Source organism: Ranitomeya variabilis, chromosome 1 (genome assembly GCF_051348905.1).
Source record: "Ranitomeya variabilis isolate aRanVar5 chromosome 1, aRanVar5.hap1, whole genome shotgun sequence".
NCBI classification, from domain to species: Eukaryota; Metazoa; Chordata; class Amphibia; order Anura; family Dendrobatidae; genus Ranitomeya; species Ranitomeya variabilis.
The window spans coordinates 443,515,129-443,540,864 of record NC_135232.1 but is presented as its reverse complement, the minus strand read 5'-3'; the positions used below and the strand labels follow the sequence as shown (position 1 = coordinate 443,540,864).

Genomic DNA, 25,736 nt, shown 5'->3' with positions numbered 1-25,736 from the left:
GCAGCATAGGAACACATGGAGGTGCACGCTCCGCTCCAAAGTGCCGGCGCCAGAGCTGGATTTCCACATGCGAGATACGGACGTGTGCCTCGCATGTGGAAATGAGCCCTAACCGCCCGCATCCCGCAGTTAATGCAGCAAAAGGTACCGGTACTACCGTATGGCTTATATTTTTCCAACGTACAGTTTACTGTGTCTTACTTTCGGGGTGCGTCTTACATTAGCCGACCCCGCTAAAACCCCCACTACGTCTTACTATCGGGGGTGTCTTACTATCGGGGAAACACGGTAGTACAGTAGTGTTCTAAATAATAGCAGTGTGATCAAAAACATGAGTTAATCACAAAATCTTTATACTAGTTTTTATTTCCATGCATTGGGAACATTGCACACTGTTTTATAATTCAAATCATGAAGAGAGATGTATATAATGTTTAACTACTTTACATACAATAACAAAAAATGAACATTGTCTGCATTTGTCTTTGCAAATTCACAATATGTACTTTTTTTGTGGATTTAGCATTACTGTGTATCCCTAAACTAATGTTTAGTTGTAAACCCACAGTTTTTTAGAACTGCATCACATCTATGTTGCATAGAGTCAACCAACCTCTGGCATCTGTCAACTGTTATTGCAGCCCACGATGCTTGGACTACATCAGACAATATTTTGTCATTTGTTGGCTTTGCCTCCGAAATCCACAAGTGTTCTATCGGATTAAGGTCTTCGGATTGGGCTGACCGCTCCATAACTTCAATTTTGTTGGTCTAGAACCAAGATTTTGCTAATTTTCTGGTGTGTTTAGGGTGCTTGTCTTGTTGAAACACCCAATTCAAAGGCATATCCTCTTCAGCGTAAGGCAACATGACCTCTTCAAGTATTTTAATATATGCAAACTGGTCCATGATCCCTGGTATGCAGTAAATAGGTCCGGCACCATAGTAAGAGAAACAGGCCCATATCATGATGCTTTCACCACCATGCTTCACTGTCCTCAGAGTCTACTGTGGCTTGATTCCAGAGTTTGGGGGCCGTATGACTGTCTTCAGCCCTTGGACCCAAGAATAACAATTTTGCTTTCATCAGTCCACAAAATGTTTCTCCATTTGTCTTTAGGCCAGTTGATGTGTTCTTTGGCAAATTGTATCCGCTTCAGTACATGTGTTTTTTTTTTTTTAGCAGTGGGAATTAGCTGGGATTTCTTGCTGAGAGATTAGATTCACACCGGCATCTTCTAACTGTCACAGTACTCACAGGTAACTCCAGACTGTCTGTGATCATCCTGGATCTGATCATTGGCTGAGCCTTTGACATTCTGGCTATTCTTCCATCTATTTGAATGGTAGTCTTCCTTTTTCTTCCACGTCTCTGGTTTGGCTTTCCATTTGAAATTGGAGATCATTTTAGCTGAACAGCCTATCGTTATCTGCACTTCTTTATAAGTTTTACCCTCTCCAATCAACTTTTTAATCAAAGTATGCTGTTCTTCTGAACAATGTCTTGAATGATCCATATTTCTCAGGCTTTCAAGGAGAAATCATATACTAGCGAAAAAGTGGAGTATAGACACTGAACTGTATGAAACAAATTATAAAGATTTTATTATTAAAATACAATAGAACATCTAATACAATAAGAAATATATATATAACTACATGACAGAACACATAGACATTCTAACATGTAGACAGGAGGAGAACCAAACGGTACACGAAGGAATAGGATACACATCCAACGTATGACTAAGGTAAGTTTATGGTCACAAGGACAAAGTCCATACCCTCATTGTAGAGAAAAATCAAAAAATCACTAGTGGGCCAGAGTCCTATATCACATAAGATACCATGATGTCCCAAATCACTAATGGACCAAAGTCCTATATCACATAAAATACCATGATATCCTGGCATAAATATATCATCAAAGTGATAAAAACTTACCCATATTCAGTCAGGATGTCTGTATAACCTACCCGCTGCCCCTGCGGGTAGGTTATACAGACATCCTGACTGAATATGGGTAAGTTTTTATCACTTTGATGATATATTTATGCCAGGATATCATGGTATTTTATGTGATATAGGACTTTGGTCCATTAGTGATTTGGGACATCATGGTATCTTATGTGATATAGGACTCTGGCCCACTAGTGATTTTTTGATTTTTCTCTACAATGAGGGTATGGACTTTGTCCTTGTGACCATAAACTTACCTTAGTCATACGTTGGATGTGTATCCTATTCCTTCGTGTACCGTTTGGTTCTCCTCCTGTCTACATGTTAGAATGTCTATGTGTTCTGTCATGTAGTTATATATATATTTCTTATTGTATTAGATGTTCTATTGTATTTTAATAATAAAATCTTTATAATTTGTTTCATACAGTTCAGTGTCTATACTCCACTTTTTCGCTAGTATAGGATATCTTCCTTGGGAGTGATACTATTTTTGATTTATTCTGATATTGGGAGAGCTTTTTTTTTTTTTTCTTTTCTTGATTTTTTGAATATGCTCTCGGCCATTTACAATACATGCTTATTGATTATTGTGTGCATTTCAAGGAGAAATGCATGTACAACATGTACTGGCTTCACTCTTAAATAAGGGCCACCTAATTCACACCTGTTTCTTCACAAAATGATTGGCCTCACTAATTGAACTCCACACTGCTATTATTTTGAACACCCCCTTTCAATTATTCTATTATTATTATTTATTTATAAAGCGCCATTAATTCCATGGTGCTGTACATGAGAAAAGGGGTTACAGATAGCGTTTACAGTAAACAAATTTACAATGACAGGCTGGTGCAGAGGGGAGAGGACCCTGTCCTTGCGGACTTACATTCTACGGGATAATGGGGAGGAGACAGAAGGTCGGGGGAGCGGAAGCTCTGGCAGTGGTGATGCGGCAGCTCTGGCGGTTGGTGATGCGGCAGCTCCAGCGGTTGGTGACGCGCCAGCTCGGGTGGTGGTGAGGCGGCTGAATGGTTATTGTAGGCTTTCCTGAAGAGATGAGTTTTCAGGTTCCATCTGAAGGATTCGAGGGTGGTGGATAATCGGACGTGTTGAGACGTGGAGTTCCAGAGGATGGGGATATTCAGGAGAAATCTTGGAGGCGGTTGTGTGAAGAACGAATAAGTGTGGAGGAGAGTAGGAGATCTTGGGAGGATCGAAGATTACATGAGGGAAGATATTGGGAGATTAGTTCAGAGATTTAGGGGGGGGCAGGTTGTGGATGTATTTGTAGATCAGTGTTAGTAGTTTGAACTGGATTCGTTGGGGAATTGGGAGCCAGTGGAGGGATTTGCAGAGGAGAGAAGCATGGGAGTAGCGAGGAGAGAGGTGGATTAGCCGGGCAGCAGAGTTAAGGACAGACTGGAGCGGTGCAAGAGAGTTAGCGGGGAGGCCACAGAGGAGGGTGTTGCAGTAATCGAGGCGGGAGATGATGAGGGCATGCACAAGAGTTTTAGTAGATAGTGGGCTGAGGAAGGGACGGATTCTGGCAATATTTTTGAGTTGGAGGTGACAGGAGGTGGTAAGAGTTTGGACGTACGGCTTGAAGGACAGGGCAGAGTCGAGAGTTACCCCGAGGCAGCGGATTTCAGGTGCAGGAGAGAGCGTGATGCTGTTTACCGTAATAGATAGATCAGGTAGGGGGGATACGCGAGATGGGGAAAGATGATGAGTTCGGTTTTGTCTACATTGAGTTTTAGGAAGCAAGAGTTGAAGAAGGAGGATATGGCTGATAGACACTCCAGGATTCTGGACAGCAGAGAGGTGACATCTGGGCCACAGAGGTAGATCTGAGTGTCGTCCGCATACAGGTGGTACTGGAAGCCATGGGACTTTGAGTTGTCCTAGGCCAAGCGTATAGATGGAAAAAAGTAGGGGCCCTAGGACAGAGCCTTGAGGGACTCCAACAGAGAGAGAGTGGGATGAGGAGGTAGGAGGAGAGTGGGAGTGGGAAATGCTAAATGTGCGGTTGGAAAGGCCTTTGATGCCAAGGGAAGAAAGAATCTGTAGCAGTAGGCAGTGGTCGACTGTGTCAAAAGCAGAGGATAGGTCGAGAAGGAGGAGGATGGAGAATGGTCTGTTAGCTTTGGCTGTGAGTAAGTCATTAGTAATTTTGGTCAGAGCAGTTTTGGTGGAGTGGTGGGGGCGGAAGCCAGATTGGAGGTTGTCAAGAAGAGAGTGAGATGAGAGTTGGGAGGAAAGTTGAGCATGGACATGCTGCTCAAGGAGTTTGGAAGCAAACGGGAGCAGTGGTATGGGGCAATAGCTGGGCATAGCAGTTGGGTCAAGGTTAGCTTTTTTGAGGATGGGTGTGATGGTGACCTGTTTGAAGGCAGAGGGGAAGGTACCAGAAGATAGCGATAGGTTGAAGAGATGGGTTAGGGCTGGAATGAGCATGTTAGTGACGCAGACTCAAAAACATGCAGATCATGAATGCTGAGTCTGTTGGTTTTCTTAGAATTTACTGCACCAAATAGTAAATTGTTTGACGTGGTAATATAATTTACGGTATACCAAAAACAGTGAATGATCTGGTTAGTCATATTAGACTGCTATTCTTTTAAACCCTACTGTAATTGGCTGCAACAGTCACACATGTGTACAGGATATGCATAGGATGCCCAGTTTTGGTTGTACAGACTTGTGACCCATGCAACTAATTTATGGCTGTCCAGCCAGAAGAAGAAGTGCAGAGGCTAGCACTGGACCCAGGCAGATTTTGAAGAGAAGAAATCTTTTTTTTATATTTTACTACCAACTGGAGGGTGTCTGAAAACATTTTAAGAAGTGAATAACCCTTTAACGTGATATCTCCTGAATGTACAGTGGGGGAAATAATTATTTGATCCTTTGCTGATTTTGTAAGTTTGCCAACTGACTAAGACATGAACAGTCTATAATTTTAAGGGTAGGTTAATTTAAACATTGAGAGAATATCAAAAATAAAATCCAGAAAATCACATTGTATAAATTATATAAATTTATTTGCATTTTGCTTTGAGAAATAAGTATTTGATCCCTTTGGCAAACAAGACTTAATACTTGGTGGCAAAATCCTTGTTGGCATGCACAACAGTCAGACTTTTTTTTTGTCGTCGATGATGAGCTTCGCACACATGTCAGAAGGAATTTTGATCAACTCTTCTTTGCAGATCATCTCTAAATCATTAAGATTTTGATGTTGTCACTTGGCAACTCGGAGCTTCAACTCCCTCCATAAGTTTTCTATGGGATTAAGGTCTGAGACTGGCTAGGCCACTCCATAACCTTAATGTGCTTCTTTCTCATCCACTCTTTTTTTTGCCTTGGCTGAAAGTTTTGGGTCATTATCTTGCTGGAAGACCCAGCCACTACCCAATTTTAATGTCCTGGCTTAGGGGAGGAGGTTGTCACTCAGGATTTTACGGTACATGGCTCCATTCATTCTCCCATTGATGCGGTGAAGTAGTCCTGTGCCCTTAGCAGAGAAACACATAATGTTTCCATCTCCATTCTTGACAGTGGGGACAGTATTCTTAGGGTCATAGGTAGCATTTCTCTTCCTCCAAACATGGCTAGTTAAGTTAATGTCAAAGACCCCAATTTTTGTCTCATCTGAGCACAGCACCTTCTCCCAATCACTCACAGAATCATCCAGGTGATCATTGGCAAACTTCAGAAGGGCCTGCACATGTGCCTTCTTCAGCAGAGGGACCTTGCGGGCACTGCAGGCTTTTAAACCTTTACGGAGTAATGTGTTACCAATGGTTTTCTTGCTGACTGTGGTCCTGGGGTTGGCGTCCGCAACCGGTGCACCCGGGCAAGTGCCGGGGTCCTGAGCTGGTGGGGGGCCCATTTCCATTTTGACAAGTGTGTGACCAACTGCTGCCTATGTAGCATCAATAGTAAAAAGATATAATGTTAAAAATAATGAAAAAAGTAAAAAATCGTGCTATACTCACCTTCCGGCGGCCCCTGCAGCCTAGCCGATGCTCGCGATGCTACCGGCAGCTAGCGTTCCCAGTAATGCCTTGCAACATGACCCGATGACGTAGCGGTCTCGCGAGACCTCTACTTCATCACAGGTCATTGTCTCGCAAGGCATTACTAGGAATTTGAGCTGCCGGGAGCATCGCTAAGACCTGGGTTGGATCCGGGGGCCGCCAGAAGGTGGATTTATAACTATTCTTTATTTGAATTCTTTTTTTAACAGCTACGTGCGCTGTGTTATATGCTATGTGGGCTATGTTATATGCTATGTGGGCTGTGTTATTTACTACGTGGGCTGTGTTATATACTACGTGGCTGTGCCATACACTACGTGGCTGTGCTATTTACTACGTGGGCTGTCTTATATACTATGTGCGCTATGTTATATACTACGTGGTTGTGGTATATACTACGTGGCTGTGTTATATGCTACGTAGCTGTGTTATATGCTACGTGGCTGTGCTATATACTACGTGGCTGTGCTATATACTACGTGGCTGTGCTATATAATGCGTGGCTGTGCTATATGCTACACACTTTGCACTTTTACAAATGTTCTACGTTAATACTTTTTAATGTTTACTTTAAAAAGTTTTCCATTAAAAAATTGTCATATTCAATGTATGCAGTTTTTTCTTTGCAGCAAGTTCAGCTAACAATAAAATGCCTACTGGTAACTGAGGAAGAGAGAGTAGGTCACAAAAATTGACATATGATGGGTTGACTTATATAAAGCCCCTCTGCTGTATGGTATTGTAGAATTTACAATAGCTATCACTCATGTAAGAAGTGAAGTCTGGCATTCTACTATACCTATATGTCTCTATTGTATCTGTGCATCATGAATCGTGTTATGTGTTAAAGGGGGGCCCACTGACACTCTTTTTCCCGGGGCCCTCAAAAACCTGGAGCCGGCCCTGCTGTGGTCCCAGCTGCCTTGAGATCTTTTAACAAGTTCCCCTGTTGTAGTTTAAGGGCTTGTTCACACCATCCTTTTTTTTCTGCGGATTTTTCAGGTCCTGATTTGGAAATCCCGCAGTGCTAAACCGCGGTGGATTTCCCTGCGGTTTTTTGTGCGTTTTCTCCTGCGGTTTCTCCTGCAGATCCCACTGCGGTTTTCCAACTGCACTTTCCTATTGGTGCAGGTGGAAAACGGTTGCGGAATCCGCAGAAAGAAGTGACATGCTACTTCTTTTTTTCCGCAGAAAATCAGCGCGGATTTTCCAGCGGAAAAAGGGAACGTCGGAACAGCGGATTTGGTTTTCCATAGGGTAACATTGTACTGTACCCTGCATGGAAAACGTCTGCGGATCCGCAGCTGCAAATCCGCTGCGGATCCGCAGCAAAAACCGCAGCAAAAACCGCAGCGTGTGAACATAGCCTTAGGCTGATCTCTCACCTTCCTCATGATCAAGGATACCCCATGAGGTGAGATTTTGCATGGTGCCCCAGATCGATGTCGATTGACAGTCATTTTGTATTTCTTCCATTTTCTGACTATTGCACCAACAGTTGTTTCCTTCTCACCCAGCGTCTTACTTATTATTTTGTAGCCCATTCCAGCTTTGTGCAGGTCGATGATCGTCCCTGACATCCTTATAAAGCTCTTTGGTCTTGCCCATGTTGTAGAGGTTAGAGTCTGACTGATTAATTGAGTCTGTGGACAGGAGTTTTTTATAAAGGTGACTATGTAAGACAGCTATCTTTAATGCAGGTAATGAGTTGATTTAGGAGCGTCTAACTGGTCTGTAGGAGCCAGAACGCTTAATGGTTGGTAGGGGATCAAATACTTATTTCTCACCGCAAAATGCAAATTTATATAATTTATACTATGTGATTTTCTGGATTTTATTTTTGATATTCTATCTCTCAATGTTAAAATTAACCTACCCTTAAAATTATAGACTGTTCATGTATTTGTCAGTGGGCAAACTTACAAAATCATCAAGGGATCAAATACTTATCTCCCCCACTGTGAACTCATATACCGTATATACTCGAGTATAAGCCGAGATTTTCAGCCCAAATTTTTGGGCTGAAAGTGCCCCTCTCGGCTTATACTCGAGTCACGGTCGGCGGGTGAGGGGGAGAGGGCGCTGAGGCATACTTACCTGCTTCCGGGGCTCCTGGCGCTCCCCCTGCCAGTCCCACGGTCTCCGGGTGCCGCAGCTCTTCCTCTGTCAGCAGTCACGTGGGACCGCTCATTAGAGAAATGAATAGGCGGCTCCGCCCCTATGGGAGTGGATCCCATAGGGGCGGAGCAGCCTATTCATTTGTCTAATGAGCGGTGCCGGTGACCGCTGACAGAGGAAGAGGCTGCGGCACCGAAGACCAGCTGTCTGGGGGAAGGAGCGGGACACCGGGAGCTGGTAAGTATGTCATATTCACCTGTCCGCGTTCCACACGCCGGGCGCCGCTCTGTCTTCCTGGCGTCTCTCTCTCCGCACTGACTGTGCAGGTCAGAGGGCGCGATGACGCATATAGTGTGCGCGCCGCCCTCTGCCTGATCAGTCAGTGCAGAGAGACGCCGGGACCGGACGCTGGGGAGCTGCAAGCAAGAGAGGTGAGTATGTGTTTTATTATTTTTATTGCAGCAGCAGCAGCACAGCTTTCTATGGCACATCTATGGGGCAGTAAGGAACGGTGCAGAGCACTATATGGCACATCTATGGGGCAGTAAGGAACGGTGCAGAGCACTATATGGTACAGCTATGGGGCAATAAGGAACGGTGCAGAGCACTATATGGCAGAGCTTTCTATGGTACAGCTATGGGGCAATAATGAATGGTGCAGAGCACTATATGGCACAGCTATGGGGCAATAATGAACGGTGCAGAGCACTATATGGTACAGCTATGGGGAAATAATGAACGGTGCAGAGCACTATATGGTACAGCTATGGGGCAGTAAGGAACGGTGCAGAGCACTATATGGCACAGCTATGGGGCAATTATGAACGGTGCAGAGCGCTATATGGCACAGCTATGGGGCAATTATGAACGGTGCAGAGCACTATATGGCACCGCTTTCTATGGTACAGCTATGGGGCCATAATGAACGGTATGGAGCATCTATTTTTATTTTTGACATTTACCGGTACCTGCTGCATTTTCCACCCTACGCTTATACTCGAGTCAATAAGTTTTCCCAGTTTTTTGTGGCAAAATTAGGGGGGTCGGCTTATACTCGGGTCGGCTTATACTCGAGTATATACGGTACTTTCTGCATCAAATCGAGTTTTGAAGACCTGCTTTTCAGTCAATAGGAACCGTTTATCTCTCCTGGTCACATAATGTTTGCACAGTTCTACTGTTTACTATAATGCAGTTTAGAGCTATGATATGTAACAAGACCTCTGCTTCTGTTATATCGTGACCAGGACAGATTGACTGTACAGTAAGTAAAGTCGTATTGTATCCATTGAATGAAGGCAAGCAGAGATCTTGAAAACGGTAAAAAATTGCTATGTGAAAGTGACTGGAAAAAATGTAACATTTTTGCTATTCATAATTAAACGCTATCATTAAAGTTCAATTAAAAGTGGGACAATTAAGCAAATAAAGTACCACCAGAAGGAATTGAGCTAGTGTTGTAAAAAGCAATTACAGAATGAGAAATGTTCTATCAGTGTGACTTTTATATTTCATACATCTGCAGGTAGGTAAGGCCGGCTACACACGTTGCGGATTTGATGCTGATTTTAGGCTGCATATTTCCAGCATTTCCGCTTCAAAGTCTGCACGTGTTCCATGCGGAGCGTGTTGTGAATTTCACCCTATGCATTGCAGAAGTGTAGACCGCAATACAATCTGCACAAAGAGCTCATGTGCGGTACTTCAGATTTTAACACACACACAATGAGGCAATTTATGTGCGGAACTGTTCCGCAGAATGTAGATGGGTGGGAAATCCGCATTGTGTTCGCACCTTGTACATCCAGTCTGAAAGTGATCACTCTACTGAACATGATTGGAGAACTACAAACATAGCTGCACCAAATCTGAAGAAAGTAACTTCAGTTATTGTTATTTGCTTTACTTGTAAATTAGCCATAAACCACAGACGTGGAATTGAATCGTTAAGATTTATAAAGAATGTTGCATTATAGGTCCATATACAATCATGTATTATATGTATGGCATATAGCATCAATTTTTTGCATTAATTCTCCTTTTTTCTAGGAATCCCCCACATCCATTTATCAGCATGCTTGAAAACAGACCCAGCTGCTGGCCTGTCCTTTTGCAGCAGATCTCTGCAATGTCTCTACAGTCCCCAGACTGGTAATACAATCTCAAACAACACTTCTTATAAGTATTTACCATTTTGAAATCCATTTCAATCTCCATAATGTTAACAACTGATATCCATTAGTGACTGTGGAAGTCAGAAGGGTAGCCTGTGGGCAAAGTGAATGCTTGAACAACACTTAAAACCTAAACATTCAGGTTGCAGTGTAGGGGGAAATGAACTGCCAACGTTTGATTTAACCTTGAGTACAAAATGTTTAATCAAGCACAATAATCATTATAATTTTGTATTATTTAATTTTTTTTTACTTTGTACGTACACTGTAGAAAAATGTCTGCTTTGAGACTAGCAGTCTCACAGCAATGGGATTCTTTTTCACCATTCATATTTCTCCTCAGTTAAAGGGTATCTGTCACCAGGTGTTTGCTGGGACCACCATAATGTAGGAGCAGACCTCCTGATTACAGCAACGTGTCAGTTACTAGCAGGTACGGACTGGGGCTGAAATTCAGCCCTGGCATTTGAAATCACACAGGCCCATGTTCTCCCCGTCCCCATGAACCAGATGGGATATATTACTAATATTACTCTGGATGGACAAAAGGAAGATTTACTACAAGACCAATATATCGAATGATACGAGAGGCCTGCTCGAGTAAATGATGGAGTCAGCGACTTTGTGCTCTGTCACAACTCTTAAGGTACCTTCACACGAAGCGACGCTGCAGCGATAGCGACAACGATGCCGATCGCTGCAGCGTCGCTGTTTGATTGCTGGAGAGCTGTCACACAGACCGCTCTCCAGCGACCAACGATGCCGAGGTCCCCGGGTAACCAGGGTAAACATCGGGTTGCTAAGCGCAGGGCCGCGCTTAGTAACCCGATGTTTACCCTGGTTACCAGCGTAAAAGTAAAAAAAACAAACAGTACATACTCACCTGCGCGTCCCCCAGCGTCTGCTTCCTGACACTGACTGAGCTCCGGCCCTAACAGCAGAGCGGTGACGTCACCGCTGTGCTTTCACTTTCACTTTAGGGCCGGCTCTCAGTAAGTGTCAGGAAGCAGACGCTGGAGGACGAGCAGGTGAGTATGTACTGTTTGTTTTTTTTACTTTTACGCTGGTAACCAGGGTAAACATCGGGTTACTAAGCGCGGCCCTGCGCTTGGTAACCCGATGTTTACCCTGGTTACCAGTGTAAAACATCGCTGGTATCGTTGCTTTTGCTTTCAAACACAACGATACACAGCGATCGGACGACCAAATAAAGTTCTGGACTTTATTCAGCGACCAGCGACATCACAGCAGGATCCTGATCGCTGCTGCGTGTCAAACGAAACGATATCGCTAGCCAGGACGCTGCAACGTCACGGATCGCTAGCGATGTCGTTTCGTGTGAAGGTACCTTTAGCAGTATGGGTGTCTTGAGAACGCTGATTCTGTTAACAATGTAGCAGTCAAGGCAGCCCACGACCAGACAGGCCCTTGTGGCATTTAGCTGGTCATGTGATGCTGTGCTGATGTATCATAGGATTAGTAGCAGAGTATAGTGGAATACAATGCAGGGTGCTATCTTGGAATCAAGATGAAGAAAAGGCAAAACTGGTGGAAACTTTTTTTAATGTCTTGCAGAACTGTAAGGCTGTGTGCACACGATGCGGATTTAGTGCGGATCCGCAGCGTATTTTTCCATGCAGAAACACTGCAGTTCTGCACTGTGATTTACAGTACAATGTAAATCCACTGCGGATCAAAAGAAGTAGCATGCTACTTCTTTTGTGCGAAACTGCAGAGTTTCTGACCCCTTCCATAATAGAAATCCGCAGGGGTAAAAACCGCACAAAATCCGCATCAAAAACGCATAAAATCCGCGGCAAATCCGCACCTGCGTTTTCTGCCAGGAGATGCGGATTTTGTGCGGAAAATTCTGCACCCCAATCCGCAACGTGTGCGCATAGCCTAAGTGTGATGTTTTTCCATACCTTATACATCTCTTCTTCACATATGTATGTTTCTTGGTTTAAAGAGCAATCGTTTCAATTTTTATTCCATAAATCAATATTAGACTTGAAAATAAGCAACTTTGTTACATATCTTATGAGAGAAATCTGCTTCTTTCTCCACCTGGACTGATCAGTCATTCTCAAAATTTTCAATTCACAAGTAAAATCTGTATTCAGTGAAGACTTTACCATCACTGAAAGAGGAGATGGAGGCTGCTACTGTTAATATTCTCTATACAGGTGGAAGAAGAAGCTCTGCCTCTAGCTCCCCCCTCCTTCCATCTACATAGACGTGTGTCAGTAGCAGCCTCCATCTCCTCTGTCAGTAATGGGAAAGTTTTCACTGAATACAGATCTTACTTGTGAATTGAAAATGTTGAGAATGACTGATCAGTCCAGGAGGAGAAAGAAGCAGATTTCTCTCATAAGATATGTAACAAAGTTGCTTATTTTCACGTGTACTATTGAGTTACGGAATATACCTTATATACTCGAGTACAAGCCGAGATTTTCACCCCATTTTTTTTAGGCTGAAAGTGCCCCTCTCGGCTTAGGCTACTTTCACACTTCAGTCGGTACGGGGCCGTCGTCTTGCGTCGGCCCGACGTACCGACGGACGTTGTGAAATAAATGAACAACGGGGGCAGCGGATGCAGTTTTTCAACGCATCCGCGGCCCCATTGTAATGTCCGGGGAGGCGGGGGCGGAATTTCGGCCGCGCATGCGCGGTCGGAAATGGCGGACGCGACGCATAAAAAAAGTTACATGGAACGTTTTTTTTTGTGCCGACGGTCCGCCAAAACACGATGCATCCGTCGCACGACGGATTTGACGTGTGGCCATACGTCGCAATGCGTCGCTAATGCAAGTCTATGGAGAAAAAAACGCATCCTGCGGGCAACTTTGAAGGATGCGTTTTTTCATCAAAACGATGCATTGCAACGTACGTCACACGACGCTAGTGTGAAAGTAGCCTTATAATCGAGTCATTGTCCCTGCGGGGTCGGCGGGGAAGGGGGAGCGGCGGCTATAACATACTCACCTGGTCCTGGCGAGGTCCCTGCATCTCCGGTCTTCGGGTGCTGACAGCTTTTCCAGCGTTGAGCGGTCATATGGTACTACTCATTACAGTAATGAATATGGACACGACTCCACTCCCATAGGGGTGGAGCCGCATATTCATTACTGTAATGAGCAGTAACGGTGATTGCTCAACGCTGGAAAAGCTGTCAGAGACCGGAGATGCAGGGACCTCGTCAGGACCAGGTGAGTATAATGGGTAGCGCGATGATGTGGTTAGTCCGCGCCCTCTGCCTGAACGTTAGTGCCGAGGACGCGGAAGACACAGCGACGCCGGAATGAGGACCGGTGAGTATTGCAAGTGTCGGGGGCCTGAGCGACGAGAGGTGAGTATGTCTTTTTTTTTTTTTTTTTTAATCGCAGCAACAGCATATGGGGCAAATATCTCTGGAGCATCTTATGGGGCCATAATCAACGTTTGTGCAGCATCATATGGGGCAAATATCTATATGGAGCATCTTATGGGGCCATATTCAACATTTGTGCAGCATTATATGGGGCAAATATCTATATGGAGCATCTTATGGGGCCATAATCAACGTTTGTGCAGCATTATATGGGGCAAATCTCTCTATGGAGCATCTTATGGGGCCATATTCAACGTTTGTGCAGCATTATATGGGGCAAATACCTTTATGGAGCATCTTATGGGGCCATATTCAACATTTTTGCAGCACTCTATGCGGCAAATATCTTTATGGAGCATCTTATGGGGCCATAATCAACGTTTCTGCAGCATTATATGGGGCAAATATCTATATGAAGCATCTTATTTGGCCATAATCAACGTTTCTGCAGCATTATATGGGGCAAATATTTATATGGAGCATCTTATGGGGCCATAATCAACATTTGTGCATTATATTGGGCAAATGTCCCTATGGAGCATCTTATGGGGCCATTATTAACCTTTGTTCAGCATTATATGAGGCATATTTTAATATGGAGCATCTTATGGGGCCATCATAAACTGTATGGAGCATTATATGGGGTGTATTTTTTATGGAGCATCTTATGGGGCCCATCATGAACTGTATGGAGCATTATATGGGTCTCCAGATTCAATATGGATATTCAAAAACACTTAACCTACTGATGTCTCAATTAATTTTACTTTTATTGGTATCTATCTTTATTTTTGACATTTACCGGTAGCTGCTGCATTTTCCACCCTAGGCTTATAGTCGAGTCATTAAGTTTTCCCAGTTTTTTGTGGCAAAATTAGGGGGGTCGGCTTATACTCGGGTCGGCTTATACTCGAGATTATACGGTAACTTAAAATGATGGTTACTTTATAAATAAAACATACTGAAGCCCTTGAGCTGCTCTGTAACAGCATTTTTTTAAAGCAATGCTTCATTGGAAGTAATGACACTGTGGAAGATGTTGGCACTAATTAATAGAAATAAATAATATATTGATGCATAATGTTGGTCTCAAACATATAAACTTTATTAAGTGTTAAAAATAAAATACAGTTCAGAAAACGAACATATTTTAATGCAGCATGTAAGGTTACAGGCTCGTAGAAGGTTGTCTGTCTGAGAAGCATGAATATCTCAAGGAACTTGTTGACATGGCATGCACACCCTTCCAGAATCAAAATAGACAAATAGGAAGGGCACTTATAGGTCAAAGAAAGCAGATTAGATGAATATATAATGCCGTACCTCCGGACCATAGGAGATGCATGGCCACAGTGCCCACATCTGACGAATCTTTCTGTACCATGCTGCTTAGGCTGCCGTCACACTATCAGTATTTGGTCAGTATTTTACCTCAGTATTTGTAAGCCAAAACCAGGAGTGGAACAAATAGAGGAAAAGTATAATGGGAGCATATGCACCACTTCTGTATTTATCACCCACTCCTGGTTTTGGCTTACAGATACTGAGGTAAAAAACTGACCAAATACTGATAGTGTGACGGCAGCCTAATGGTGCTTAATTTTCACACCGCATAATATTAACACATGATCCAACCGTTGATGGCTGTAAAAATGAGGACTTCCATCTTGGAAGCAATATGGATTCTAGCAGTGAAGACTGTAAATTGACATAGTCTAAATATTACTTTTGGTACATTCATTTGTATATCTCCTAATAAGATAATGGCCTTATGTAAATTCATTAATGTTAAAGGGGATATTCGGTACTTTAAAAAAAAAAAAAGGCATGTGGCTGCTAACAGAGGCAACTACCTGTCTGTTGCACTGGTCATTGACCGCTCCTGCCGAACATTCAGCTGCTCCCTCTAAACAGAGCAGCAGTTTTGCTTCCTGTTGACAGGGCAGGACTACTGGTGTCATGCTGATTGACAACTGGCTATTACCTGCCTTATTGGGGGATGCCGGTTGTCAATCAGCATGACACCAGTAGTCCCACCTTGTCAACAGGAAGAGAAACCACTGCTCTGTTGACAGAGAGTAGCTGAATCTCTGGCAGGAGCGGTCAATGACTGGCGCCAGGTTCAACAGACAGGTGGTTGCCTCTGTTAGGAACTATATGCCTTTTTTTAAAGTCCCAGATTTCCTCCTTAACGTCCAGTAGGTTCCTGGATGTTTGCATAGAATAAAATGTTCCCTCTGCACACCAAAGCATGTCTGGGTTTGTTACTATTGGCTTCATCTTCCTTGTCAGAGGCTTCACATAGGCAGCTAACAGTGACAGCAGGGGTAGTGTACACAGCCGGGGGATATCAAGGAGGGGCTCTGGAAGCTACCGCCATGTTATTGTCCCAAGCTGCCAAAATCATCTTCACATATATTGTACAAATTGGCTCACTCTACAAAGCCAACAGAGAGCTGTCTTGGCATCATACTGCTCTGCATGACAACATGTGAAATATTAGAGCTGAGTAATGTTGAGGAAACTGTTATAAATCAGTCAAGATACATTGCTAAATTACACATTTTCACTTTCCCATTTCTTGAATGGAGCTAGTGAGTGAAGGAGTGCTACAATCTGTAAATTATCAGGGAATCCAGTGTAAGGCTGTGTGTTAGGGAAGATAGGCAACGTATTCCATCTCCAGACTTCTGCCATGGATTGTAGCTTTTCCATGTCCAATCCACTTCAAAAATTAACATTTTAACATTAGAAAAATCTCTAACATGTTCATACTTGGAGGAAACTGTATTTGATCATGTGCATTTTTCAGTTTAATTTAGATGTATGAAAACAGATCACACCCGGAGGTCACATGAATGTAAAAAACGGCCACATCGATGAAAATGAATGAGACTCTGATGATTTTTTTTATACGCTTGTCTGCAGCCGGCCTGAGCCAAAGTTCACATGAGCGTGAAATCGTCCAAGTATCATCTAGACAGACGGACGATTTTTCATCTGTATTGTCTTTCGTATGGCTTTTTTGGGGGGTCTGGCATCTGTTATTACACATTAGCAGTTAATAAAATTAAAATAATAATAATAATTTTATTTATATAGCGCCAACGTATTCCGCAGCGCTTTACAAATTATAGAGGGGACTTGTACAGACAATAGACATTACAGCATAACAGAAATCTCTGTTCAAAATAGATACCAGGAGGAATGAGGGCCCTGCTCGCAAGCTTACAAACTATGAGGAAAAGGGGAGACACGAGAGGTGGATGGTAACAATTGCTTTAGTTATTTGGACCAGCCATAGTGTAAGGCTCGGGTGTTCATGTAAAGCTGCATGAACCAGTTAACTGCCTAAGTATGTAGCAGTACAGACACAGAGGGCTATTAACTGCATAAAGTGTATAAGAACATGATGCGAGGTACCTGACTATGTTTTTTTTTTTTTTTTTTTAATAGGCCACACAGGGATAGTTAGGTTAATGCGTTGAGGCGGTAGGCCAATCTGAACAAATGAATTTTTAGGGCACGCTTAAAACTGTGGGGATTAATCGTATTAACCTAGGTAGTGCATTCTGTTGTGAACTATACTTTTTGGCTCCCTCTTGTGGTCTCTTGTGGTTTGGCACTTGGATTGTCTTTTCCCAGGTTGGTACTCACCTGCGTCGTTAGGCCTGGGGTGTTGCTATTTAAACTTCCTGGATTCTCAGTCCAGTGCCTGGCATCGTTGTAATCAGTTCATTTCTGTTTGCTCCTGTCTTCAGGTCCTGGTTCTTTCAAGATAAGCTAAGTCCTGCTTTCTTACTTTTGTTTATTTGCATTGTTCTTATTTTTGTCCAGCTTATACAAAATGTGATTCCTGATATCGCTGGAAGCTCTAGGGGGCTGATATTCTCCCCCCTCACCGTTAGTCGGTTTGGGGGTTCTTGGATATTCAGCGTGGATATTTTGCAGGGTTTTTTGCTGACCATATAAGTCATCTTACTATCTTCTGCTATTTAGTCAGTGGGCCTCTCTTTGCTAAAATCTAGTTCATTCTTACGTTTGTCTTTTCTTCTTGCCTCACCGTTATTATTTGTTGGGGGCTTGTATTTCTTTGGGGTCTTTTCTCTGGAGGCAAGAGAGGTCTTATTTTCCCTGATAGGGTTAGTTAGTTCTCCGGCTGGCGCGAGACGTCTAGGATCAACGTAGGCACGTTCCCCGGCTACTGTTAGTGTTTGTGCTAGGATCAGCTATATGGTCAGCCTAGTTACCACTTCCCTATGAGCTGGTATTTATGTTTGCAGACTTTGCTTAATCTCTGTGATCCCTTGCCATTGGGATCATAACAGTATGCCAGGCCGTTAATAGTTAATGCATTGCTGAAGTGGGATTAAAAGAAAAGAAGTTCTGAGGTTTTTTTGTTTTTTTTTCCTTTCTTCCTCCCCTTTATCTCTGAGTGGCTTGAAGCTTTGCTGCAGACATGAATGTTCAGACCTTGATTACTAGTGTGGATCAGCTTGCTGCACGAGTGCAGGGCATTCAGGATTTTGTTGTTAGCAGTCCTATGTCAGAGCCTAAGATACCTATTCCTGAGCTGTTCTCTGGAGATCGATTTAAATTTAGGAATTTTAGGAATAATTGTAAATTGTTTCTATCTTTGAAACCTCGTTCGTCTGGAGATTCAGCTCAGCAAGTTAAAATTGTTATCTCCTTCTTACGTGGCGACCCTCAGGATTGGGCTTTCTCGTTAGCGCCAGGAGATCCGGCATTGGCGGATGTTGATGCGTTTTTTCTGGCGCTCGGATTGCTTTATGAGGAGCCTAATCTTGAAATTCAGGCAGAAAAAGCTCTACTGGCTATCTCTCAGGGCCAGGATGAAGCTGAAGTGTAATGCCAAAAATTTCGGAAATGGTCCGTGCTTACTCAATGGAATGAATGTGCTCTGGCCGCAAATTTAAGAAATGGCCTTTCTGAAGCCATTAAGAATGTGATGGTGGGTTTTCCAATTCCTACAAGTCTGAATGATTCTATGGCACTGGCTATTCAAATTGATCGGCGTTTGCGGGAGCGCAAATCCGCTAATCCTCTCGCGGTGTTTTCTGAACGGACACCTTTCTCAATGCAATGCGACAGAATCCTGACAAGAACCGAACGACAAAATCATAGACGTCAGAATGGGTTGTGTTTTTACTGTGGTGATTCTACACATGTTATATCAGCATGCTCTAAACGCCTAACCAAGGTTGTCAGTCGTGTCACCATTGGTAATTTGCAGCCTAAATTTATTTTGTCTGTGACTTTAATTTGTTCATTGTCTTCCTACCCTGTTATGGCATTTGTGGATTCAGGTGCTGCCCTGAGTCTTATGGACTTTTCGTTTGCCAAGCGCTGTGGTTTTGTTTTGGAGCCTTTAAAAGTTCCTATTCCTCTCAGAGGAATTGATGCTACGCCACTGGCGGAAAATAAACCGCAGTATTGGACACAAGTGACCATGTGCATGACTCCTGAACATCGGGAGGTGATTCGTTTTCTTGTTCTGCATAAAATGAATGATTTGGTCGTTTTAGGTCTGCCATGGTTACAGACCCATAATCCTGTTTTGGATTGGAAGGCTATGTCTGTGTCGAGTTGGGGTTGTCAGGGAATTCATTGCGATTCTCCGCCGGTGTCTATTGCTACTTCTACTCCTTCAGAAGTTCCTGAGTATTTGTGTGACTATCAGGATGTATTCAGTGAGTCCAGGTCCAGTGCTCTTCCTCCTCATAGAGACTGCGACTGCGCTATAGATTTGATTCCTGGCAGTAAATTTCCTAAGGGACGATTATTTACTTTGTCAGTACCCGAGCATGCCGCGATGCGTTCTTATGTCAAGGAGTCTTTGGAGAAGGGGCATATTCGTCCATCCTCTTCCCCTCTTGGTGCGGGATTCTTTTTTGTGGCCAAGAAAGACGGGTCTTTGAGACCTTGTATAGACTATCGGCTTCTGAATAAAATCACTGTTAAGTTTCAGTATCCTTTGCCACTATTGTCAGACTTGTTTGCTCGGATTGAGGGTGCCAAGTGGTTCACCAAGATAGATCTTCGTGGTGCGTACAACCTTGTGCGCATTAGGCAGGGAGATGAATGGAAAACTGCATTCAATACGCCCGAAGGTCATTTTGAATACTTGGTGATGCCCTTTGGGCTCTCTAATGCCCCTTCAGTGTTTCAGTCCTTTATGCATGATATCTTCCGGAAGTATCTGGATAGATTTATGATCGTTTATCTGGATGATATTCTGGTTTTCTCGGATGATTGGGATTCTCATGTAAAGCAGGTCAGGATGGTGTTTCAGGTTTTGCGTGATAATGCTTTGTTTGTGAAGGGCTCAAAGTGTCTCTTTGGAGTGCAGAAGGTTTCCTTTTTGGGTTTTGTTTTCTCCCCTTCTGCTGTGGAGATGGACCCAGTCAAGGTCCGAGCTATTCATGATTGGACTCAACCCACGTCTATTGAGTCTTCAGAAGTTCTTGGGGTTTGCTAATTTCTACCGTCGCTTTATCGCTAACTTTTCTAGTGTTGTTAAACCTTTGACGGATATGACCAAGAAAGGTTCTGATGTGGCTAATTGGGCTCCTGCAGCCGTGGAGGCCTTCCAGGAGCTGAAGCGCCGGTTTACTTCGGCGCCTGTTTTGTGCCAGCCTGATGTCGCACTTCCCTTTCAGGTTGAAGTGGATGCTTCTGAGATCGGTGCTGGGGCTGTTTTGTCGCAGAGAGGCTCTGGTTGCTCTGTGATGAGACCATGTGCCCTTTTCTCTAGGAAGTTTTCGCCTGCTGAGCGGAACTATGATGTTGGTAATCGGGAGTTGTTGGCCATGAAGTGGGCATTTGAGGAGTGGCGTCATTGGCTCGAGGGTGCTAAGCATCGTGTGGTGGTCTTGACTGATCACAAAAATCTGATGTATCTTGAGTCTGCTAAGCGCCTGAATCCTAGACAGGCTCGTTGGTCATTGTTTTTCTCTCGTTTTGACTTTGTGGTCTCGTACCTGCCTGGTTCGAAGAATGTTAAGGCTGATGCTCTTTCTAGGAGCTTTGTGCCTGACTCTCCTGGAGTCTCGGAGCCAGCTGGTATTCTTAAAGAGGGAGTAATCGTGTCGGCCATATCTCCTGATTTGCGACGTGTGTTGCAGAGATTTCAGGCTGGTAGACCTGACTCTTGTCCACCCGACAGACTGTTTGTTCCTGATAAATGGACCAGCAGAGTCATTTCCGAGGTTCATTCCTCGGTGTTGGCAGGGCATCCGGGAATTTTTGGTACCCGAGATTTGGTGGCTAGGTCCTTTTGGTGGCCTTCCTTGTCACGGGATGTGCGGTCATTTGTGCAGTCCTGTGGGACTTGTGCTCGGGCTAAGCCTTGTTGTTCTCGTGCTAGCGGGTTGCTTTTGCCCTTGCCTGTCCCGAAGAGGCCTTGGACACACATTTCCATGGATTTCATTTCTGATCTGCCGGTGTCTCAAGGAATGTCTGTCATCTGGGTGGTGTGTGATCGTTTTTCCAAGATGGTCCATTTGGTATCTTTGCCTAAGTTGCCTTCCTCTTCCGATCTGGTTCCTTTGTTTTTTCAGAATGTGGTTCGTTTACACGGCATTCCGGAGAATATCGTGTCCGACAGAGGATCCCAGTTTGTGTCCAGATTCTGGCGATCTTTTTGTGCTAAAATGGGCATTGATTTGTCGTTTTCATCTGCCTTTCATCCTCAGACTAATGGTCAAACGGAGCGAACTAATCAGACACTGGAGGCTTATTTGAGATGTTTTGTTTCTGCGGATCAGGATGATTGGGTGACCTTCTTGCCATTGGCTGAGTTTGCCCTTAATAATCGGGCTAGTTCCGATACTTTGGTTTCGCCATTCTTCTGCAACTCTGGTTTTCATCCTCGTTTCTCCTCGGGTCATGTTGAGTCTTCTGACTCCCCTGGGGTGGATTCCGTGGTGGATAGGTTGCAGCGGATTTGGAATCATGTGGTGGACAACTTGAAGTTGTCACAGGAGAAGGCTCAGCGTTTTGCCAACCGCCGCCGCGGTGTGGGTCCCCGACTTCGTGTGGGGGAATTGGTTTGGTTGTCTTCTCGGTATGTCCTCTGAAGGTCTCCTCTCCTAAGTTTAAGCCTCGCTTTATTGGTCCTTATAAAATTTTGGAAGTTCTTAACCCGGTTTCTTTTTGTTTGGATCTTCCTGTGTCGTTTGCCATTCACAACGTGTTCCATAGGTCTTTGTTGCGGCGGTACGTTGTGCCTGTGGTTCCTGCTGTTGAGCCTCCTGCTCCGGTGTTGGTTGAGGGCGAGTTGGAGTACGTGGTGGAAAAGATCTTGGATTCTCGTCTCTCTAGACGGAGGCTTCAGTATTTGGTCAAATGGAAGGGCTATGGTCAGGAGGATAATTCCTGGGTGGTCGCCTCGGATGTTCATGCGGCCAATTTGGTTCGTGCCTTCCACGCTGCTCATCCTGATCGCCCTGGTGGTCTTGGTGAGGGTTCGGTGACCCCTCCTTAAAGGGGGGGTACTGTTGTGAACTATACTTTTTGGCTCCCTCTTGTGGTCTCTTGTGGTTTGGCACTTGGATTGTCTTTTCCCAGGTTGGTACTCACCTGCGTCGTTAGGCCTGGGGTGTTGCTATTTAAACTTCCTGGATTCTCAGTCCAGTGCCTGGCATCGTTGTAATCAGTTCATTTCTGTTTGCTCCTGTCTTCAGGTCCTGGTTCTTTCAAGATAAGCTAAGTCCTGCTTTCTTACTTTTGTTTATTTGCATTGTTCTTATTTTTGTCCAGCTTATACAAAATGTGATTCCTGATATCGCTGGAAGCTCTAGGGGGCTGATATTCTCCCCCCTCACCGTTAGTCGGTTTGGGGGTTCTTGGATATTCAGCGTGGATATTTTGCAGGGTTTTTTGCTGACCATATAAGTCATCTTACTATCTTCTGCTATTTAGTCAGTGGGCCTCTCTTTGCTAAAATCTAGTTCATTCTTACGTTTGTCTTTTCTTCTTGCCTCACCGTTATTATTTGTTGGGGGCTTGTATTTCTTTGGGGTCTTTTCTCTGGAGGCAAGAGAGGTCTTATTTTCCCTGATAGGGTTAGTTAGTTCTCCGGCTGGCGCGAGACGTCTAGGATCAACGTAGGCACGTTCCCCGGCTACTGTTAGTGTTTGTGCTAGGATCAGCTATATGGTCAGCCTAGTTACCACTTCCCTATGAGCTGGTATTTATGTTTGCAGACTTTGCTTTAATCTCTGAGGTCCCTTGCCATTGGGATCATAACAGCATTCCAAAGAATCGGCGCAGCACGTGTAAAGTCTTGGAGACGGGAGTGAGACTGATTATTCAGGATGCTAACCTGAGGTTATTAGCGGAGCGGAGGGCACGGGTAGGGTGGTAGACTGAGACCAGAGAGGCGGTGTAGGGTGGTGCTGAGCCATGGAGTGCTTTGTGGATGAGGGTAGTAGTTTTGTACTGGATTCTGGAGTGGATGGGTAACCAGTGTAATGACTGGTAGAGGCATCGGTGTAACGGTTGGTGAGGAATATGATCCTGGCTGCAGCATTCAGGACAGATTGGAGCAGGGAGAGTTTGGTAAGAGGAAGGCAGGTTAGTAGAGAGTTACAATAGTCCAGACGAGAATGAATAAGTGAAACAGTAAGAGTTTTTGCAGAGTCGAAAGTAAGAAAAGGGCGAATTCTAGAAATGTTTTTGAGATGCAGATAAGAAGAGCGAGCCAGTGGTCGGATGTGGGGGTGAATGAAAGCTCGGAATCAAGGATGACCCCAAGGCAGCGGGCATGTTGCTTTGGAGTAATGGTGGAACCGCACACGGAGATGGCAATGTCAGGCAAAGGTAGGTTAGTAGAGGGAGAGAACACGAGGAGTTCAGTTTTTGACAGGTTCAGTTTCAGATAGAGGGAGGACATGATGTTAGAGACAGAGGTAAGACAATCACTGGTGTTTTCTAAAAAGGTCAGCGTGATATCAGGAGAAGAGGTGTATAATTGGGTGTTGTCAGCATAGAGATGGTGCTGGAAACCACATCTACTGATTGTTTGTCCAATAGGGGCAGTATACAAAGAGAAGAGGAGGGGGCTCAGGAGTGATCCTTGAGAAACCCCAACAGTAAGGGGAAGGTGAGATGAGGAGGAACCAGCAAAACATACAGTGAAGGATCGGTCAGAGAGATAGGAGGAGAAACCAAGAGAGAACGGTATCCTTGAGGCCGATGGAGCGGAGCATAGTGAGGAGGAGCTGATGATCCACAGTGTCAAATGCTGCGGAGAGATCCAAGAGAATTATCATGGAGTAGTGACCATTAGATTTAGCTGTTAGTAGGTCATTAGAGACTTTAGTGAGGGCAGTTTCAGTAGAGTGTAAAGAGCGGAAGCCAGATTGAAGAGGGTCGAGAAGAGTTTTCTGAGAGATAGCGGGTAAGACGGGAGTGGACCAGGCGTTCGAGGAGTTTAGAGATGAAGGGAAGATTAGAGACAGGTCTATAATTAGCGGCACAGTTTTGATCGAGGGATGTTTTTTTAAGTAATGGATGTATGATGGCATGCTTAAATGAGGAGGGAAAAATACCGGAAGTGAGAGAGAGGTTGAATATTTTTGTTAGGTGAGAGGTGAGTGAGGAGATGTGACGGAATGGGGTCACTGGTGCAAGTGGTCGGGCGAGAAGATGCAAGGAGCCTGATTACTTCTTCTTCTGTAACTGGTTCAAAGTCAGAGAGTGAACTAGATGCAGTGGGGGAGGGTGGACAGTGCATGGTATGAAGAGATTGGGAGATGATTTCCTGTCGAACGTGGTCAATTTTTTCTTTGCAGTAATTGGCTAGATCGTCAGCGCGGAGAACCGTGGTTGGGGCCTGCACTCTTGGGTTGAGTAGGGACTGGAAAATGTCAAAGAGATGTTTAGGGTTATTGGACAGTGAGGTGATGAGGGTGTTGAAATAGGTTTGTTTGGAGAGGTGAACGGCAGAGTTGTATGTTTTTAGCATGAACTTATAATGGATGAAATCTTCGGGTAGATTAGATTTTCTCCTCAGACGTTCGGTGCACCTGGAGCACCGCTGCAGGAAATGTGTTTGCAGCGTGTGCCACGGTTGTCGCAGTCTGTGCTGAGTTCTTCTATGTATAGGAGGTGCAGCTTCATCCAGGGCACTTTGCAGGGTATCATTGTAATGCTTCAGAGCAGAATCAGGAGATGAGATTGAGGAGATTGGGGCCAATGAGGACTGCAAGTTCTTCATAAGTTTCTGGGTGTTAATGGCCTGTATGTTTCTATAAGTGTGGAAAGTGGGGTTGACCTGAGCGAGATGGCAGTTCTTGATAGATAATGAAAGAAGGTTGTGGTCACAGAGCGGGAGAGGGGAGTTTGTGAAATTGTCCACTGAGCAAAGCCGGGAGAAGACCAAGTCAAGGGAGTTTCCATCTTCATGCGTTGGAGAGTTAGTATGCTGCGAGAGGCCGAAAGAGGAGGTTAGAGATAAAAGGTGAGAAGCAGATGGGGAGAGGGGAGAAGCAATGGGGATGTTGAAATCACCCATGATGAGGGTGGGGGTGTCACAGGAAAGAAAGTGTGGAAGCCAGGTGGCAAAGTGATCCAGGAACTGATGAGAGGGGCCGGGAGGACGATACACCACTGCCACTCGCATGGAGAAGGGGATGTAGAGTCTGACAGCATGGACCTCAAAGGAAGGGAAGACAAGTGAGGGTACTTGGGGGATAACTTGGAAGGTACATTTGGGTGAAAGGAGCAGACCAACGCCTCCACCTGCTCTGTTGTTTGATCTTTGGGTATAAGAAAAGTGTAGTCCACCATATGAAAGAGCAGCAGCAGCGGTGGTGTCTGACTGCTGGATCCAGGTTTCAGTAAGAGCCAGGAGATTAAGAGAATTAGATAGGAAGAAGTCATGAATGAAGGAGAGTTTATTAGGCCTCTTTCACACGTCAGTGTCTCCGGTACGTGTACTGACAGTTTTCTCACGTACCGGAGACACTGACACACGGAGACCCATTCAAATGAATGGGTCTATGCACATGTCTTCGTGTTTTCACGGACCGTGTGTCCGTGTTG

General features: G+C 44.5%; 1 protein-coding gene across 3 annotated transcripts in view; it reads left to right on the top strand.

Annotated features, from left to right (window-relative positions):
- Positions 1–25,736, top strand: part of FOCAD (focadhesin) — a 426,882-nt gene that overhangs the window by 76,581 nt on the left and 324,565 nt on the right. For all 3 annotated transcript variants that reach the window (XM_077249466.1, XM_077249485.1, XM_077249475.1), the window contains one exon: positions 10,170–10,271. In XM_077249466.1, the coding sequence (XP_077105581.1) occupies positions 10,170–10,271 (102 nt within the window). The remainder of the gene's footprint in view (positions 1–10,169; positions 10,272–25,736) is intronic.